Consider the following 21,878-nt stretch of genomic DNA (forward strand, 5'->3'; position numbering starts at 1 on the left):
CATTTTCATGACACTTCAAGAGATGATTATCAAAATGTAGATAATCTGTACTATAAAACCTGGACTCCTGCCAAGACATCTACAAAGCCAATAACCCTTCAAGAAATGTCTCGTGAAGCCCTGTTTAAATACTTGTAAGCCGAAAGGTGATTTACTATAACTCCAACCCAAAAGCAAAACTCTTTCAAGTGTCCCAGATAATCACTAAATGCTCATCAGCTCAAAAGAATAAAAAAAAATTTTAAACAATCATCCAAAAAGCAGCTCAGCCCCAGGTTCTCAGTGCCTAATTCTATCTCCTCCAGGTACTGCTGCACACACTCCTGAAGCAGCAAGGACAACTATTACTTATTAAAAACTTATGCTATTTATACCAAAGTTTACAGTATTATTTATAATACATCTGAAAGAAAAAACAGTTAACTAAGCAACAGAAAACAATGCTGAAGATGTACACTGGAAATAATCCCTAAATATCATGCTACAAACCTCAAGATATAGATTTTATTAATACAATGAGATACAACTGTCAGCTGAATCAGTGGCCTGTATTTTCAACCATTTCATTGTTTTAATAAAATAAGCAATGAGAATTAACACAACTCAACAAGAAGTGATATAATTGAGTGTTAAAAAAACTGCTTCAAATAACAGCAAGCTTCTGAAGTTGAGATACCAGTTCTAAAGGAGTATAACCAGTATATAACACAAAAATAAACACCATCTTTCACTTTAAGCTATGCACAATCTTTAATTAAACCTAAGAATTGCAAATGTAAATTATACAAAAAAAATCATCTGAAGAGTTACAATTAAGTCAAATAGGACTTATATATATCACTGGCACAAATGCTTTATTTAAGAAACTGTGTGAATTAACTCACCTCTGCCTCCTTTCTTCATCCTTTAAAACCTCATAGATGGCCACCAACTAAAACAAAACCAGAAAAAGGAAGGGGGGGGGGGGAAATCACACACACGAAATACTTTACAAACTTTGAATAGTAGTATCATATTTTATGTTTGCCAGCTAATGACCTTTGCCAATTTTCACATGCCCCTGCAACACTGAAAAGCAAACTCAATATGCAAAAGAAACAGTGACATATTCATACACAAAGTATCATCAGATACACAAACAACTCCTACAGAAGCCTTGTTTTTTTCCCCTCCTTGCATCTGTCAAACTGAGTCTTGCATCAGTTACATCTTAAAAATAAAAGGTATAATTTGTTTCATCCTAAAGATGCTACTGAAATTAAGTAGCCTCTATTTAGTCATCAGAAGTATATTTCTAAAGGTAGAGCCGATCACAAGAGTCTCGCGGTTTCACTCTGTAAGGATTCAAAAGGCACATATTCAAAAACTAAAATGAATAAATGAATGTTTTCATTAATTATGCCCACATATGGCTTGCATTGAGAACTGATCAGATTTTTTCCCTGCTGCTTTTGAAATAGGTATTTATAAACAGCCTTACATAAAGTGCAAAACATTACCCTCCTAAGAGTACAAGTGTGTTATGTTCAAATTAATGTTAATAACAGGTAAATACTAATTTAGGAGTTATTCAACAAGTTAATTCTGAAAAAGTGCACTTGATTTTAATCAATATATCAGGAAAAATGTAATTCAATGTTCAGCTTAGTCATTTCAAAGGTGTACCATTGTTCTTACTGAAACACACTATCATAAAAAATTCTGATTCTATTTTCCCTAAAAAATTTATTGCCACACATTGCACTTACTTGCCTAAACTGTGTCTCTGCATTTTCATCTTTATTCTTGTCTGGGTGCAAAACCAGTGAAAGCTTTCGATATGCTTTCCGAATGTCTGCGGACGAAGCATCCTGAAAAAGTAAAACAAAGCAAACGATCAGAAACTAATTCTCAGAATTTGTTAAGATGTGAAGACAGTCAACCAAGCGCAGGAACTAAGTCAACATAATTTGAGACATCTAACAACCAAACCATGCAACTAGCCTAGCCTAAATGACTGAATGAAACAGTCATCCAGACCAATTCATCTTTCAACTTCCTTCATTACCATACATCCATTACAGTGATATTTGCCAAAACTTCCAAGCACTTTCTTGCTTAAACACTAACCCAGGCACCTTCTACACCACTTGAAAGTTCAAATAAAACCTCAAAATTATTGCATCTGCATATCTTCAAGACAGACATCATTTCAGGAAATTATCATGCTCAATTTCCCAAACTCAGGACTTGCTCTGAACTCTTCCCTTATTAATATTTACATGTAATTCACCAGTAATAGGACTTCCATTCAACTTCAGCTTCACTGTGTCTAAAGAATTGTATTTTTCTAAAGTAGCTTCAAATTGCAGTCTTGAAGCTATACTGTAGCACCGTCATCAATCTTTATCTTAATCACTGTAAGAATTGCACACATTTGGGGAAGGAAAAAATAAAACTCAGAATGTAAAATGCATCAGTGAGGTATCAAGTTAACTGCACAATGCACAGATTTCTGAATGAATGACCGCTATTTAGTACATACTATAAAAATATCCAGAAATGGAAGATTTCAAGAGTTATATTATGTAGTATATATGTGTTAAACTCAGCAGAAAAGACACAAAGCATCATATTGAAACAGAACTACTTGCATTCTATTACTAATGTCTCCAAGGCAACATTTTAGAAATCAACTGTTTATCTGACGATTTTTATTCCTTGATTTTGTATATATTGTTCCCCAGTATATTCTCTCTCTCAAAATTACAGTGTCAATAGGGATTAAAAACCACCAAAACCCAGATCTGAATTAGCTGTGAGAGGAACAGAGCTGAAATAAGATAATAATTAACGCAATACTATAATTAGTCTGTCAGTCTTTTTATTACAAATCATTATTTTCATTTTAAAATTTTCAGTTTTATAACATGAGGCTATTATAATGCTGTATACAAGTTTGGGCCAGGAGTGAATATTAGCGAAAGACTGAAGGAGGGGAAGAGGGAAAGGATAAAGCGGGGGGGGGGGGGGGAGCAAAGGCAGAATTTTCTCAAATTCAGCTTTGAAATGATATTTTAAGTAAGCTGGTATTATCCCCAAATGCGAGACCAAAATTTCCAGAGTCTCTTCTCCGCCAAAGAAGGAAGGTGCTTTTATTAGTCGCAGGAAGATTTCTCCTGAAAAGACTGCATGTGCATTTTTCATTTTTAAATTTTCCAACATCTACTTCTAAGGCCTGGGACACCAAAGCAAAATTCCTCTGGTTAAGTACCAGCTTGCTTCCAGCTTCATTGCTGCTAGGGAGCTGTTTCATACTGCCATTGTTTTATAGGTTTATTTTTAACTCCTGGTGAAGTGGAAGGAAGAGAACAGTGACTAAGTATCTATTCTAAGCACAAAGAAACATTAAATTCTTGAGATGCAAGCTTAATAGAATTAGATTAAATAAATGAGAAAATGCAAAGTAAATAAACTTTTTTAAGTTAGAGATTGAGAGCATCATAACCTCAAGATATGTGTATAAAAGTATAACCTCCAGACTGTGTATCTAGGATAAAACACAGTTTATTCCTTCCCTACCACACATTTAGATGTGCTTGGTATTATTTATGGAACAGTCACAGTGAACAGTTAAAAACCTGATAAAAGCACATTAAAAGGTTGACCCACAGAATTCTTCCAATTACTTCGAACAACAAACAAGTAAACAAAGTTATAGTATTTTCAGTTGTATCCAAACAATTTAAACTTCAATTTTGAGAGCAGCATAATTATTTGTGCAAAAGATCAGGACAAAAGGTAGTTTATCTGTTTCATGCTTAAGCAAAGCATGAGATGCCAATTCAGCTCTGAAAGAATAAAGTTGCTTAAATATTTATGTTGACTCACCTTCAGAAGCTGAAACAAAAACTTATGAATTTACAAAAATAGATTGTTCCTCTTAGTTACCAGGAATAATTTAGAGATACTTTTATTTCCCTCATCTACCAACCCAGTCAGCCACTTCATAAACAATGCGGGCTTGTCTTCAAGATGAAGTATTTCAATACTACTACTGCAAATAAAAATCAGGAAATAGTTTACTGGCCATAGTTTTAGCTAAACCATGAAAGTGATCTTTATGAACATATCAGCTAATTGTAATTACGCCCTAGAAGGTTGAAAAGGTGATAATAATACTGACAAGAAATTAAATATGGGATATTGCTGTGAATGATTTAATTACAACTGGTCCACATAAATTTCTGCAGCAACAATAATTCTGCCTGCTAACCAACTTCTCCACAATACTGTCAAGCACAACACAGGAAAAGGTTGTATGTTCCAAACATTTTGCTAATTAATGCTACCTACAAGTAATGTTGGGCATCTTCAGGCAAGGCTCCAGATCCTCTGGGAGTTGCCCTGAACAAAAGTGGTCGGGCTTTCAGAAAAGCCTCTCTTCACTTGAGAACTTCCTAGCAGTGTATGACCCTACATAAGCTACAAAGAACGATTATTTTCGAATTAATAAAGAAGCACCTACCATACTTAAGTCAGCTGTTCTAAGAGACTTTCAATTATAGCTAACTGACTTTGTTAGCAAACTTCAGGAACACTGCCATAAAGGCTGAACAACAAAACACCGAGTTAAGAGTCAATATTTCAGTCTATAGAAAACACTATTTCACATATTAGGGCAGAAGTCCAAAGATTTGAGAGAGAAAGCCATGACCACATTAAGGTTTTCTGCGTTTTAAAGAAAAAGCTCAGAAGACATGTTGGATGGCTTTGTTTGCAGAAATCTTCATCTTAGTTACATTTAAGGAGGGAAAAATAAAACCTGTATAAGCATATCAGTTAACAGCAGAAGCAGCAGGTAATCTTACAGACAGCTAGTGCATTAAGTGATTTCTCCAACACTGTGCTTCAGGTTGGCAAATTTTACCACCAATTAAGGCAAATGAGCCTGTCACACTGTCTCCCTCATATGGATACAAACATCAAAAGCACCACCTGCCTTGATAACTATCTCTTCAAAGCAATATTGTCCCATAATGCTTCAAAAGTTGAACATCTCTTTGCACATCCATTTCCAGTTAACGGATCTTACAAGTTGAGAACTACTCTCACTGCAACTGCAGCACACACTTCCATATGCAAGTCCACTTTCATATGAGAGAATGCTGTTCAGGAGGAAAAAAGGCAATAATCCATCTTGTATATTTTGAAACAGGGAGCATAACACAAGCACTTATATTAAAAGATAATGCAAAATGAATGCTCTAAGCTAAAATAAAACCTGACCAGCTGTCAGCCGCAAAGCTGGAAAAAATGCACATAGTAGACAACTCAATGGAGAAGGTATTTTGTGCTAGATTTAGTTCTCAGAAATACCAAACTGCAAGACTACATTTAGACAGGCCACAGTCTGGTCTCTTATGCATGCAAATATGCAAGTACTGATGAGGGAATTTCTTAATTGCTAACACTTTATTGAACAAGCAGAGTGTCCATGTGACTAGTTACATGACTTCGAGGTAGACTGTTAGAAGTTCATCTTTTCACACTGTTTCATGTAATCCTTTATACTACAAAAAAGTATTTTAGCACACAAACAAACTTACCATTTGAAGGGATCAACAGCGTATCAAGAGCTAAACACATTTCTTAAGGTACTCTGTTAGAATATTTTTGTCTAAAAGGTAATACACATCAGATTCGCAGAGTAGGGAGAGGAGAAAACTTTCTTATCACTATTTCTGCATTAACTTTTGGCAACTTGTTCAATTCAGACAATGAAAAACACATTACTAAATTTTACTTTACTCAGCATCATTTTCATTTGCTCTAGTATTGTGAAGAAAAGTTCTATCATTAGACTACAAATAACAAGGAGAAACAAAGAAAGAATATTTTCACAACACATATAAGAATAAATCACCTAACCAGGCATTTGTCTCATTTTTAAAATTCATTTCTTGCTGAAAAATGTATGAAGATTCAAATCCGGTCTCCTCCTCTGTCTATACAAATTCAGACTCACACCTACAGAGTTCACTTCCACCTTCACAATAAACAGAACTGGCGTATTACAGTACAAGCATATTACTCCACTACTTTCTTTTCCAATGTAACTATGATTACTAATGAAGCTAAAAAAAAAAGAAAAAAAGAAAAAAAAAGCCTCATTGTGGTCCCAAGACAGTTCTTGGTGAACACATATAAGATATTGCCATAGGCAAACAGTGATTAGGTCAAGGGGAAAAAATAATCAATGTCTACATAGTTTTCACTTACCAACATACACAATTCAAAACCCAAATTGTTCCCTTGAGTGCAATGCAGTTATACAACAAGACTTAGTTACTTACAATTTAGCAACTGCTTCTAACACAGTAAATGTGCTTGATTCATCCTGGGTTTTAAATATGCCTGCTGATGTCTTCAAATAGGTGGCATGTATCTTTATTAGCAATATATCTTTATTAGCAATGGGAAGGCATGTGGTCCAAAGGGCCAAGTATGAAGATAGAAATCACATTTCTATTCACCTGCAATCTGGCCAATCACTTGTTAATGGGTGAAAAGAGAATGACATCAGTATGTCTATTTCATTGCAGCGCTGCTGTATAACTGTGTAGAATTTTCCACAGCGCGTGTTACTGAAGCTATACAGCAACCAAAGGTGACAACTGCATAGAGCACCAGATGACTGTATTTCAAGTGTGAACCTTATACCTGTAAATAACCTCTGCACAAGCAGGCCTTCATGAGGCCTTTTTCAGCTTTCCCAAATTATAAGTCAGACTTATATAACTTGTGGGGTTTTTTTTATTCAAGAGCAATTAAAAAGGAATATTCTTTCCTCAACAAAATATTCCATTCAGATTTTTTTTGTGTAAAATAAGGGGTATAAATCACTATTTTCCTTTTGGTAACCATCAGGTATACAAGTTAAAGTAGAACAGTACAGGGGAAAAAAAAAAGCAAACTTTGTAAATTCACAATCGTGTATTTTTCTTCCATGATTTGAAACTGCAGGATGCACAGACTGTCCCGCACAAAGTCACAACACAAGCAGGGACAAATAACTGGAGAGAAGCTACACATGTCTATTAAACGTTGTGTCAACCCTGCTGCTTTATAGCTATTTTCTTGTGAAGTCCACAAAAAACTAATATCCATAACCAAACAAACACAACTGTAGGCCAATAATTAAATATCCACAGCCCTCATTCCTTGAGCAACATCAAGGAACACAGTGTGACCCCCTCTTTAAGTGTCTCATTCTCTTAAGTGGTCAGAACACAACCACTGCTGTTCCACAACTCTTCCCTAGGTAATTCTTATGGCAGAAACGATACAGCTGTGACACTTCTTCCAACCTGATTCTCACCCCTTAGTTTCACACAGACTGACACAAACCTCTTCAACCTGATGGAAGGCCATTCTGACTGGAAACTTACCACCAGAACTGTACAAGTCAGTGGCTGGCCTTAGCTCTAGACTTCGCTCCTTTTCTCTCTTTTATTTGTTTTTTAATTAAAAAAAAAATTTAAAAAAGTCAATGAGACTTTAAGAAACAAACAATAAAATTCAGCATTATCAGCACCAACAGCCTTAAATGTCACAATACAGATGACCTGTGCACAACCACAAGCATCCTCATTTCCCCTCACAGCTTTTTTGGGGAAGTAACTTCCCTTTAAAGATAAAATAAATAAATAAATTTAAAAATATCACACCTGTTACCCATGCTGTTTCTACACAAAGAAACTGCTCAGTAGCACCAGAAGGAAAAGCAACAGCCACATAAAGCAGACATACCCATATCTAACATGGTTGCTCCTGCAACAGCAGCAACACAGGACTAGGAAATAAAGGAATCTTCATCCATATCAAACTTGATTAAAATACCATTCCCATATTTGCTTCATATCCATCCACTGCAACCCAGTCTGAATTTAAGCTCCCATGACCAGGTTAGTTCCAAGAAGTACACCTGAGTTTGCCAAGTTTGCACTTGGAAAAAAACGTACAAGGGATACAAGAGTCTTATAGAAAATTCCAGCGATGGGAAGGACCTGCCAGCAATTCTCAAGAACCTAACTCTAGCAAAGAAAAGCAAGTGCCTCCCAGAAGATCAAGCATTGTCTCTGAACTTTCACAATTAACAGATACCAGCTGAGTTTTGGCTTACATTTCTGGTTGCACATCCTTTGTTTAATTCATCCTTTTTTTATACAACTTCTTTCTAAGACACTCATCTTTTTCAAGAACATAAATTCAGTTAAACTCAAATTTGCTGCTTCTCTACAGATGAGTGCTCCAAGTATACCCAGGCAGAAGAGATCTGCTCCAAGCGAAGCCATGTATCTCACAACATTCCATTGATTTAAACTGAATAACAGCACAGCAGGGAAATACATAGGAACTAAAAATAATGCTAAAAAGGTGTTTTAACGCTTTCTTATGTTGCTAAGTTTTAAAGCAATTCATGAAATGAAAATGAACACAAACCAGCACAATGTATTCCTGTGAGCTTCTGATAACTGGCACAATCCCTTCACTGGCATGTTTGTTTCCAGGGGAGTGTGTCAAATGAAAGAAGACTCTGTTTTCAGCCTGGCGTGCCAAATGAATGAAAATTCTGCTGCCTCATGCTTGAAAAACCAAAAAAAGTGATCTCCTCAGCACATGTGCTCAATTATATGGGTTTAGGTTTTCTTGACCAATTTGAACAACAGTATTTATATGTAATTTTTTTCTTGTGCTGAAACTACTTTAGCTTTTTACCTTTTTTACTCAGGTTTTCAGAAACTGATTACGTAGGAAAAATTAGATTGCCCAAGAGACCACTGTCATGTATAACCATAAGTTATGTTTTAACGTAAGCTTTGTCTTTGAGATGCAGAGAATACTCATCAACTCTCAACATTTTTAGAACTGTTGTTCAAATTCAAAATGGACAAAAGCTATCGAACAACAACAGCAGACATTATTCAAGACCACAATGGCTAATTTGAAGTCTTCCTATTGTTATAGTTTATGTCCATTTAGGTTTTCATTCTGGTAGTTCAAAAGGAAGGAACGAGTCAGTATCCTTTATTTATTTCACATGTTTCTCCAGGATCACTAGGAGATATATTTTGACTCAATTTTATAGATTACCTTTACTGGTTACATATTTATATAATATATCTTATATAATTTTTATACTATATATAGTTGTGTGTATTTATGTATACCTGTGTGTATTCTCGTACAGGGTAAATAAAGCTGCTCCTAGGGAGTTCTCTTTAAAATCTGCCTATCATACCAGATTTCCAGTATACAGCTCTCGGGTAAAAATATCCCCTACAAAATTCCTGATCCTTCAACCTATTCACAGCAACTAAATTGCTACAAAAACAGACCACTACTTTTACAGTCCAGGCTGGCAGGGAAAACAAAATGTGATCGTAGAATCACAGAATAGATAGGGTTGGAAGGGACCTTAAAGATCATCTAGTTCCAACCCCCCTGCCATGGACAGTGACGCCTCACACTAGACCATGCTGCCCAGAGCTCTGTCCAGCCTGGCCCTGAACACTTCAGGGATGGGGCAATCACAACTTCTCTGAGCAACCTGTTGCAGTGGCTCACCACTCTCATAGCGAAGAATTTTTTCCTAATGTCTAACCTGCAGTGTCTAAATCTTGCTCAATGCCTTTGCCCCTAGATAGCACAGGCCCCTGATTTACAAGGGAGGCGGCACTATACCCAAGGACAGCTGAACACAGTCATTGTTAACCACTGTGGAGAATCTGTACAAGGTGGCGAAGATTTTGGGGTGTTGGATCTGACAAGTTCCAACCAACCATTCCTACAATGTAGTGCCCCAAATACCCTGCTATTTGTTTATATAGCACTCTTGCTATATTTCAACTTTCATACATTTTCAACTTCTTTCCAGAAGGTAGGGAATTAGAGGAAATTAGAGAATCAGAGACGTTGCATCCATACCAGGCCTCTACCTCCTCCTCCTTTTGCTTATCCTGTTCTCATTATACCCTTCCACCAGAACTGACATGCCTGACCCATGCACTCCTACACAACTAGCCTGTCTTTTCAAATAACTGTTTCACAGATCTCAATTTAAGCATAATTTTTAGAGGGAGATAACTAATGACCACAGATTTTGGTCAAAGCAAACCAAAGATCAAAACAAATAGAACAAATAACCCCCCTGCAAATTCTTTAGTCAATTCCTATGCACATGAATTGCTGCTGTCACTTTTGTGACTACATCTTTAATTTATTTGTGAGCTCTAAAACTTCTTACACTCTTAGAAAGGTGTTTATTGCCATCCTTTCTGACATCCACAAAATGAGGAAAGGGCATACAAGAGGCAAGATATAAGATGCATGGCTGAAAAGAAACTATTATAAAGCCATACAGGAAGCCAGCAGAGAGCAACTCTCTCCAACACAGTTTTCAAAAACCTACCCATTAACTTCTGCATCAACACAACATTTACATAGTGAATAATCCCCACAGGCATTACCTTTCAGAATAAACATTAAGTATTTATTAGCCACTTCCCCAGCCCTATCAGCAGTGAAGGACACCAATTTATGGGCCCATACACCCACAGACATCCATCACACACACACAGAGAAGCCGATATAAAAATACATATGAACAAGTGTATCCACCCAGCAGTCCTGAATGCTTACACAATGCTCCGATCTGTATTTGTAATTGTTGCTCAACTTCACAAAATATTTAAGAACACAGTTAAATAAAAGCTATTGCATAAGCTTGGAATGAAAGTCATTTTCATATCTTAAGTAACATATATTGTGTCCAACAGATGACAAAAACATTGGTATGGTGAAGCTTCTCTTGCAGGTGCAAAACAAACCAGAAAGAAAATAAATCATACCTTGAATAGATTAAAGGATCTGCCAAAAATGAAAACGTGCATCAAACAGGATTTTATGAGGTCTGTCCCAGGTGCACTGATACTCAGTATTTTAACCAGGAAGTTGAATTACAGAATCACTATTACACTGGTAGTTAACACTAACCTGGGAAAACCTACAAAGATGCTGTCAAAGAGAATTAGAATTTTGAAATATTTGGACAAATTGGAGAATTGTTCTAAAAAAAAATATGACATTATTTCTTAAGTGGAAGACTAATAGTGTACATCTGGACAGAATTCATCAACTACACAAACACAGGATAGAAAAAAGCAGTTAGGCAGAAATGATCAGTGAATCACAAGCTGAGCACGAGTCAGTGGCATGATGGCTTTCTGTGTAGCACAGCCTGAGACACGAGCAGTGTGGCAGGGAGCAACCGTTCCATTTCACACAGCAATTGTAAGACCTCAGCAGATTGCTACCTCCAGTTCAAACAATGCATTAAAGAAAGCTATAAGCCTGTTCAGAAGATAAGGAAAAAAACCCTGAATAATATGGGGTCTAGGAGACAAAAATAGTGACTTGTTCAGAAAAACTGAAAAAAACAAGAGCAGCTTAAGCCTAAAAGAAAGGCAGCTGACACAAGGAAATAACATCTTCAAATACATTAAAGGTAGCCGGGAAGAGAAATGGAATAATTGCCTGGTCTGATCTATCAGGTCTAAGCAGTAGCAGTCGGATAACAGGACAGGGAGATTCAAGTTAGGTACCAGGAAGACTTCCTAGAAGCATCACTACCATATCACTGGAACAGACTGCTGATGCCTCCTTTACAAGCAGGTCTTGCATGCATTTATCAGGCATGACTTAAATTTAACCGGTTCTGTCACAGCAGGGTATAGTAGGTCACCAGCAGCCCAATATTTTAGAATGTAAATACCCTTTTGATGATCAATTTAATAATAACGCTGAAAATATTCCAACTGGATTTACTTTATCTGTTTCTGCAGTTTTAAAGGTCCTGGCTGAAAGACAGTATTCTTGTCACACTGAAGATGACAGATGCTCATGCCAGAGGAGAAAATGAGATTTTCACAAAACCTAAAAGAGCTTCAGAAGGAGTGGCAAGTATCAAGAGGCGGCAGGAAACACTTCTTTGCTATTAAGTCCCATGGGGCCCTGCTCCATGACTTGGTCTGCAAAGCGTTAGGTTTATTTTTCCTGTTACAGAGCAGTTACTCTGAACTACTAAGAAAGTCATCCTGTAGGAGACGATCACTAGTAAGTCATACACATAATCTGAGTTTATAATACCTTCTCTGTTATCAGCATTAGCCTTGAAAGATAGTATGGAACAGGAACAGGTATGATCAGCACAGTTCTTTATGAATGTCAGAGGAAAATAAGGACTAAACAGAAGACAAAAAGCAAATGGGGATTTCTACAAATAGATTTTTTTTAATTCGGGCATTCCTTTTAAAATGTCTCATGTTTTGTTTATTATAAATACTTAATTTCTGCAACAAAACCACCTAAATTAGGATATAGTAAAGCTGCTGTAGTGAACCATATCCAGCTATAGCAGTAATAATTTTTTCCTCTATGCAGAAAGCAGAAACACCTCTCTGAAAAGCATATATCTGTTTATTGTATGTTTACAATATATTTATATATTTATTTAATGTATTTCATATTTGCTTCCACCCTCCTTTTCCTGTTGTTACCCTAGCTTCTGTACCATACTATGATGTTTCTGAAGGGTTCATTTCATAGAAGCAATGTTATTTTTCTTGATTTACAGACACTAAAAATAGCCCTGTCCACTGAACTTGAGCTTTGAGATCTGGGTGTTCCTGAGCCTGCAGTCTTTCATATGCTTGTCTGTCCTTCTAGAGCCTGGAAAAAAACATGAAGCATTTACCAAAATCAGTAAGTTTTTCATCTCGCTGCTAAAAAATTCACATTGTTCGGTTTGGATAAAGCTACTTTTCTCCAGAAAATAACGGTAGTTAAATGAAATGCATGAAAAAGAAGATCTCATGTGTGAGGTGGTTGTTTTCCATGAAAAAAATCATATTAGGGAACATTACTTTCCTCCTCCCTCAAGGAGAAATTGCTCCATAATTTATTTTTGGCATATAGAACAGAAAATGTCCACAAATCTTGAGATCTTAAAAAAAAAAAGAAAATGTAGCAGCAATTAGGGGAGAATGGAGGAATTATTTTTAACTTCAAACCTAACTGATCAGAAGTAGCCAAACGCTGCATATTTTTAACCACAAATGCGTCATTACAGACTATGTCAAGGTAACTTTGAGATTCTAAAGGAGACTAATACCACTGAAACCCCTAAAATACATTTACAAACTTGTATAAATTTATTCAAAATGTATTTCTATGTTTTTCTAAATGCATCACTTTAAATAGCTAGGTTTATAAAGAACTACCACCAGCATTTATCAAATTCTTTCCTTCCTTATTTAGAATACTTTCTACTGAACTAGTTAGGATTTAGCCCTACCCATCATGTAGGAGAGTCACATAATGATCCCTTTATACTCATTAACTACCATTTTAACGAGCTATTACTACCTCGGGACTCAGAAGACCTCAGGGAGGTTGTAACATGCCACTACCTATATAGTAATTCACTGCTGAGTTAGTACATAGCCTCCTTGAAAGAATATAGGAATGCCCTCTATCACTTTCTGTAGGACAGATGCCAGCATCAGCAAAATTTCTGTGTGAAAGACACATCCCAGGCTGAAACTTAACAAACACCTCAGTTAAACTCCAGTAAGCTTAACGTATTATCTATTGCTGTGGCCCACCACTCTCCTAAAAGTTATCACACTCCTAACAAAATGAAAGCATGAGCATTGTCTGTCCACCTTGACTCACAGCTGGGTAGCAGAAAACATGGCAAACCTGGTAAAGGGCCAGGGCATGAGGCAGGGGACACTAACATCCCAAAAGACTATTCAGAAACCCGCCAGAGTCTGTCTGAGCCATAAATTAGCCAGCTGGTATTCAGAGGTACCTGGATAGAGAAATCACGTTTAGCATTAGGAACCATCAATTAAAATTCACACAGGAACTTAATTTATAAGCACCTGAAACCTAAATAAAATTAAATTTTAAAAATAATCTCATATTTTAAAAGCCGCATATATGCGAGGACCTGTGACAGAAATGACTTGGAGACAGCCCTTACTATTAACCAGCAATTTTGTATGGAAAACTGGTATTGTGGCCACTAAAAATGCTTATCTGACATTATTTCTAGTGAGAATGAGCCAAATAATCCTTAAGGAAGATAATTACCTCTCAAGATTTATGCAGCTGTGGGCAGATACTGTTACACACAGTGGCACACTGTTCCCTGAATTGCCCTCTGTGTTTTTCAAATCAAAATGTTTGAACTGAACCACAAAGGCCCAAGCAGGCAGAAAGATCATTCCCCTGCTTTTCACACAGCCATTCCCTGCAGGCAGTTACTGCTCTTCTTTTCCAGTACTACCTTGGAGGCAAGGTTTGCATTAGGGAAGGAGGGGAGCAATTCATACTGATCCATCAACGGCTTCTCCCTTGGCCTGCCAGAGCTGGAGGAAGGGCAGAAGACGCTGATTCTGCCCAAACTGCAAGACCCTCACAGTGGGGCATTCCCCTACAGAAGCAGCCAAGGGAACAGGCACATGCCAAGCTTCTGCTCTCACAGCATATCTACAGCAAGGCTGCAGCTGAACCAGATACTCTGAAAGCTCAGACAAGTCTAGAAGAGACAGAGGGCAGGTCTGCACAAGGAGGAAAGGTTGAGATGTGTTAAGTAAACAGTTCTCCAGATCAGCTTCAAGCATTCTTCAGTTAGGTGAATGCAACACCCCACCACCTCATCACTACAAAAGGCAGTGGGTTATCAAACATGTGTATGTGCCTGCTTCTCTCCTTATGCAGACATAAAAGCAATTCAGCAAAAACAAGCCTTTTTTTGCTGAGAAGCTGAACAGTGTCATCATCAGAGGGCTGAGGGAGGCAAAATAATAGCTCTCACCCAGTGTTCCCTCTGAAGTCACAAGTGAAACAGATTGGGAAATCCTATCTACTCCTGACAGAAAAGTAAGTAAAGGCAGGAAGGTAAGCTCAGTTTTTCAGCCACTGATATTAAGTCAGCAGTTGTATGGAGCATATTTGCCTCCCATCATCTTCTAACCATCCACCATCACAAGCAGAAGAAACAGGTAAGAGTTTTCTTCTGACAACCAGTGTTTTAAGGATTGCTGCTCAGACTGGACGCAGTACAGAGAGCAATAGCCAACTGCAAGAACTACCAAGTTGGGTGAACAGAGCTGGTAGCAAGACAAAACTGCAAAAAGGGGAAAAGACTAAAATAAAAAGGGAAAGTATGCCTTTTTCTGTGCCTGTAAAATTGAAGAATCAGCAGTTGAGTGAGCAGCAATAAAAACTTGGAACAGGTTACATCCCATTAACTATGCTACCAGAAATCTGTCTCAGCCAACTGCATGCAGAAGATAGTGCCTATTACCCATTCATTTACTTGCCTCTCAACATGAGATTACAGGATTATCAGCATCAGAGATAACAGTGAAAGTCAGAAGATAAAACCGAGGTCCTACTGTCTCAAGTAGAAACACTGACAAACATAAAATATTTCAAATGCAAAAGCTACAGAAAAAAATATTTTGATTGCAGGACTTAAGTGAAGCAATGACAAATCCTTACATGGGTTCTTCCAAAGTTTTCAAGTTATAAAGTCAACTCTAAAAGAAAGACAACAGACAACCAAGAATGTATTTAGAAAGTAACTTTTGACACAGATGGAAGGACTGAAACTTCAAGTCTGTAAGCTGCTACATGTTAAAAAAGCATTGTTACTTACAATCCTGCAAGTATCATAGTAGGCCAAAGCTGCACTTCACCGTCTCATAAGCCCAGCCATGAATCAATGCCAAGAAATGAAGAAGGATTCCAACAAATGCAATTTCTTCCTTTCGTAACTTGTCTTTTTTGGTAAGGAAAAAAACAAACAAAAAAAACACCAAACAAACAAAAAACAAAAATCCTAGCAGAAATATTGCAAAACTATTTCTGAAAAAATCTGTCACAGTTTAACACAACTGGACAAAACAACAGAAATATTTACTGCAGGGTGAAGCAGGAAGAAAGGAAGAAGGGGACTAAAATTAGTCTGTCTCCTAGTCTAGCTCCCCTCTTCCAATTAGTTCCAAACAGACCCTGAGCCAACTTCAGGCAGATGCCAGCAGTGGAAGCTGTATACCCTGTGGCAATGTCGACAAAGAGCGCACTGTTGGCAAACAGACCAAAAGGATGAAAAATTTGTTGAGTTCTGGTTTGTTCTTTGAACCAAGAGAAAGGATGGTACCATTTTTTTATTTTGCTTTTCTTTTCTGAGCAGCAAGAGGAGCTATTATTAATTAATGAGGTTGTTAAAAGGCAAGATTTGAGTTTAAATAAATCTAAAACATAAACTTACCGTTTAAAAATTAAATGTGATAGAGAACACATGCTACAGACAATAATGAGTATTCTGAACAGGTAAAGGAGATTTGGGAAGAACTCCATGGTTCCCTGAAAAGGACCTACAATCTGTCACCGTTACTCCTGCCACTCTGTCTTTATGCAACGTACAGAAGATGACTGCATACCCAGTGAGCAGCTATTCAGTATTTTTCTCCACACATTTGTTCATGTGTGGCCTCATTTGCTCTTAGCTGCATGCTGTTCAAACACGTTTGGAAGCTGTGGTTATTTGTTTTGAAGGCCATCACAATGGCATCAGACCGTCAATAATATTATTCACCACTAATATCTTAAGAGACAAGCGTGCATTACTTTCCCTTTTTTATAGATTGCAAAATGAGGCACAGATTAATGCAAAATCTTCAGCAATCTCAGGTGCTAATTTTATCTCAGACATGATTTTTCCAAGTGCTCAGTATCAAACAACATTCCATACATTCACGGCACAGACAGTAATCGTCTTCAGCTGCAGCTGCAAACCCTCAGCATTTCTGCATATAAGCCCCTAGTATCTCAAATTATGCAACCAGAATTGCAGAGCACTCAAATCAATTAGTCACCACTTGGGAAAAGTTTCGTTTAAACGACTTGCCTAGCATCACATAGGAATTCTGTGGCAGAGACAGGAACAGAATCCAATCCTCAAGGGCACTTTTCGTCTAACTGGCTTACCCATGAAACCATTTCCCCCCTCCCCACGATCTTCTCCCCCACTCTCTACATACCCTCAACATCTACAGGTTAAACAGTTTTTACAGACAACAGTCTCTTTCAATACATAAGCCTGAAGCTGCACTGGGGCCAGATCTCTCCCTGAGCCTGAATAAGTAAAGACCCTGTAGAATATAATGTAGTGAATTAAAAATCATCACAATGAACAAGCACAAAGAAACCAAATTAAGATTTGAGACATTCTGAAAACTGACATTCCCTAATTTTAGGGTATGCACTCCTGGAAATTTGTCACTAGTCTTTAAAAGCAATATTAATGTACATAGCTGTTGTACAAAAAGAGAAACAAGTAGATTCAAAAAGAAGAAAAATATTTGCATAAGAAATGCAGACCTGCTTTATAATACAAACTTACAAGCAGTGCTTTTCCCCCACACCCTTCAAATAAACCCAGCTCTCTGAAGAATCATTTTGATTCTAACAGGCTCCACTAAATTGCAGAATGATCTGGCTAGTTATCAGCTTGCTTATTTCAAATTACAAATCTTAACACAAATATAATATAAAAATGGATTAGTCCTTAAAACAATTAAAGCATAATGTTTCCGAGAGATGTGCAGTAGCAGACGGATATCTGCAGAGAACAAAAAACCAGCATATGCTGTATCATTTTAGAAGGGCAGGGAGAAATCAGTAAACCAAGTGTATCAGTTAGGAAGGGGAACAAGATTGCACATATTACAAGCAGATGAGCCCAGGTGTAGACATACAGTTCTGAAACACACAGTGTCCAGGCAACTAATGATTCTCTTACAGGAAAGTGTACATTTTGTCTCAAAAGACCCACAGGTATTTATCAAGGACTTTCTGCAAGGCATATGTATTTTTATCACCAGAGAAAAAGCAGCACAAGACCCAGCACTTTGCAAAATCTCTGCAGTGTAATGAAAGTAATGAGATGCTAAAAATAATGGCAGCCACATGAAAAACTGGCTGAGGGGTTTAATTACTAATTCTGTTACGGTACAACAAAGTTCTTCCTTAATAATTCAGTAGAACTTCTCTACACGAGGGTACTAGAAAAGCATAAATGGAGATATCTACTTTCAGACCACAAACAACTGCAACCATTTTTAATCCACATTAGTTGGAATCGTGTTGAAATATAATTTGAGGCACATTTTCAGAAATTATAAGTAATCCAGAACTGTTTTGCTTTTGTGAATGGCATTGTTAGCATTTATCAATACAAGACATACTTGCAATACTTTCGTATCACCTCCGCCTCATTTTATCACCACATCTAATGTCAAACACTTGACTAAGAATTCTAAAACCTTAGATACCCTGGAAGACAAACTCCATCAAACTGAATAAACATGAATAATCCAAGTAATTCCTTAAAAAAAAGGGAACAAGAATCTAAGCATTTGTAGTCGTATTTCTGAAACAATACTTCATGTATATTTGATGTAGTTTTCCTGCACTATGCAAGAATAAATCAAAACATAGAAATATACTATTCCCACATAAGGCAATCAAAATTTGCATGCAATTAACACAACATTGTTTTAAAGACTAAAATTCCAACTGCGCAAGTTTACAGGAATCCTGGGACTCATGCATGTATTTACATGGGAGTCAAAAACAACTGCTGCCTAAACACTGGCAGAATTATACTCCCAAATAAACTGACAGGCATGCTAAGCTTTTATTCAATAATATTTATAGATCTAGAGTCAGACTTAAATATCCATGAACTGAAAAATTACAGGCACCTTTACAAGCAAGACAACTTTACATATGGAGAACTGTTCATCTTACCCAAGAAAACCTTTCTGTTTATATTGATCCAGAGTTGCACGAAAGAGCCTTATTTTTAGCATAGCAAGCATTCCTTGAAAAACTGAAATGAGGAAAATTTCCATCATCATCTTCACTTACATGGACTTTACACACAACACATAGGTTATTACACAAAATATGTACACATACAGGTTGTGTTTTTCACCTAAAAAAAAAAATCATCTCTTTTCAACCCATAATGTTTGACAAGACCAAGCAGGGATGGGGGGTAGAAAAGCAACTCTCAAAAATGAGGAAACAACAGAAGAAAACTGGGATATGGTCCACCAAAATACAACTATAATTATTCTCTATATTTCTATACCAACATTTGTGCAAAAAGTGAAAAAATATTTTAAAGACACGTCAAGGATATTTGTTCCATCAATGGCTGTTATTAATAGGATGCACAAATAAAACCAGACACAAGAAGTAAAAAAGCTTTAATGATAAAACAAGAATAAAGGAATTCTGATTTTTTTTTCTTTCTTTATTGAAAGAGTCTCCAAAAATCTTTAATTAGGTCTGAAATATAGGTGAATATCAAATAAGGGCACACAAACAAAAAACTTGCTGCTCGCTGCATTAATGAGTGGCAGGCACAATGAAATTCAAATTCTGAAAGGCTCTCTTACGGCAAAATAAAACAAAAACATTAAGAGGTAATCCTATCAGCAACCTTAAGTTCTTCATATTTATTCTGCTCTCATTGAACACAAGAAATATGAATCATTAGTTTTATATGATCAGTTTTATCAGCTTTTTTTCCTATGTTTCTATGATTCTAATAAAGTAAAATAAAATTGTTTATAAGATCTCTCCAGAGAAGGGAAACTTCTGATTATTTTCATGAATTCAGTAGTTTTAAACAGTGAATCTTTTTCATCACTATTAAAAATAAGCTCAGACAAAAATGAACTCCACAACAATATGAAGTCTTCAGTTATGGCATGGTATTTTTACTTTTAAATGACAAAGTTAAGTATTACTTACAGAATTTTTTGTTCAAAGTAAACACTAGCAGTGAATCCAGGAATATTCAAATAATTTTTGTCCATATATTGGTTGCTAATTTGCGCTGTTTCATGCCTTTTCCAAGAATTCACTTGTTCCTTCAACCCAAACAGGAAGTAACCATTTGAGATTTGCCCGGCAGTCAAGGATAAATAAAAATACCATCAATATTTTTTCTTAATGCCACCAAAGAACCTCAACATTTTAATGACAAACTTAATATAAAGATATAACTAAGAGACAATCTCAGGGCAAAAATGACCCCAAATGTTAACTCAGTAAAAGAGAAAAGCCAAAGGATTTTTAAAAGATCAATATGAATTTGCCAGAATTAACAGAGCTGAAACCTAGAAATTGAGACCTTTACTACTATCTGGAACTCTTAACCAGATAAGGAGAAATAAAAATAACACATTGCTTCTGCAGAATTCCTACTGCTGCACTGATTAATATAGGAACTATTTGCAACAAACTAGTTGCCCTCCAGGAAGTGCAAGAGTTGCATTAAACCCACAGCCTTTTCCCCCCTTTTGTAAAAAGTTTTTTCTTGAATAAAAGATTTAACAATTGTGTGCAGTCATATAACATAAAGCCCCGAATGAATCAACTGCCCATCAGCCAGACACGTTTACACCTCAGGTGAAAAAAAAAAAAAAAGAACAACCAAACCAGATTTTTTTAAAGTTACATTTGCTAAAATTCTTGACAATCACCTAGAATAATAAAATGTATTTTGCACAAATATACATATTCTTCCCATATCTGATTTTTGTCTATTATGCTGATCAAGCCTGGCAAGCAGACAGAGCAAGATTAATGTTAACTTCCTAAAACAAATTGATTTCATGTTCCAAACGCTGTGATAATTTTCCTTGTATCTTTCAGATTTCAAATTTCCCTAAACTGAATAGTAGCAGCTGGAAAAGCTTGCACTAGGTTCTCTTAAAATTGTATCGCACCACAGTAGCTAAGATTTTCCACTGACATTAAAATAGATGTAGCCAACCCATATCACACAATGAAGTAAAATTCCATTGTTTTCTAACAAATCTTACCCAAAACAGCATTGACAAGAAACTCATTTCAATACTGCTTCATGCAACGTGATGAACTAATGCCAGAGATGAAGAAACACTAAGATCTCACCAGGGCATTTCCAGCAAATGAGTCTCCACTGGCTGAAACAATCATTCTAAGTACTGCATTATCTTCATCTCTGTCTTGTAACCCTTTCTTTTTAACACTGGAAAGAATGTTTATTTGGTACTTATTTGGTAAGATGAACTTGAATTTTGCCTAATAAGTATGCTCTGGCTGCCATTATATTAAACCAGCAACAGCAATCTGTCAATTAGACTAACAGATGCCACCTAAGACTAGAAATAATGCCCTTAAATGATTTGTAAAAATAAGAATGCTTTTTAATAATAAGAACTGCATCTGAAACCAAAGTAAATATTTGGTAGCTCCAGCAGATTTTCCCTGATTTTCAACTATGAGTTCATGTAGTACTGCCTCTTACAGAACTAGAACAATGCTGCTAATTATTTAGATATTTCATAATTATGCTTTGTTGATATTTTCTAAAATTAGTAACAGGCTGTACATTCACAAAACTTAATAACCCAAATTCTTTTTTGGTATTCATTCAAGAATACAGCTTCGAAATATTAACTATGTGTATTTTTAACAAACAAGCTCAATCAAGTTGCTTGCTATCATCTGCATGGATGTTTTTGATACTCATTCAAAATCACTTACATGTCAAAGACACTGCATGAAATTGAAACCTTTACTAATGCCAAGGTTTGACCCAGGATCCAAAATAAATCTGCATGTACAGACCCTTGTACCTACACAAAGCACCAATTACTTCAAATAAGGTTTTGTCTGTGTGCTAGAGTCCACCCATG

The 21,878-nt window shown here is 36.4% G+C and overlaps 1 protein-coding gene across 1 annotated transcript in view; it reads right to left on the bottom strand.

The window, feature by feature from the left end:
- The window catches only part of DNAJC1 (DnaJ heat shock protein family (Hsp40) member C1), a 108,848-nt gene that overhangs the window by 67,656 nt on the left and 19,314 nt on the right, over positions 1-21,878 (bottom strand). The window contains exons 2-3 of the mRNA XM_057432619.1: positions 1,749-1,850; positions 885-931 (exon numbers count right to left, since the gene is read on the bottom strand). Of these exons, the coding sequence (XP_057288602.1) occupies positions 885-931; positions 1,749-1,850 (149 nt within the window). The remainder of the gene's footprint in view (positions 1-884; positions 932-1,748; positions 1,851-21,878) is intronic.

Source organism: Pezoporus wallicus, unplaced genomic scaffold (genome assembly GCF_028554395.1).
Source record: "Pezoporus wallicus isolate ANWC-B61680 ecotype Strahan unplaced genomic scaffold, APGP_CSIRO_Pwel_v1 scaffold_2584, whole genome shotgun sequence".
NCBI classification, from domain to species: domain Eukaryota; kingdom Metazoa; phylum Chordata; class Aves; order Psittaciformes; family Psittacidae; genus Pezoporus; species Pezoporus wallicus.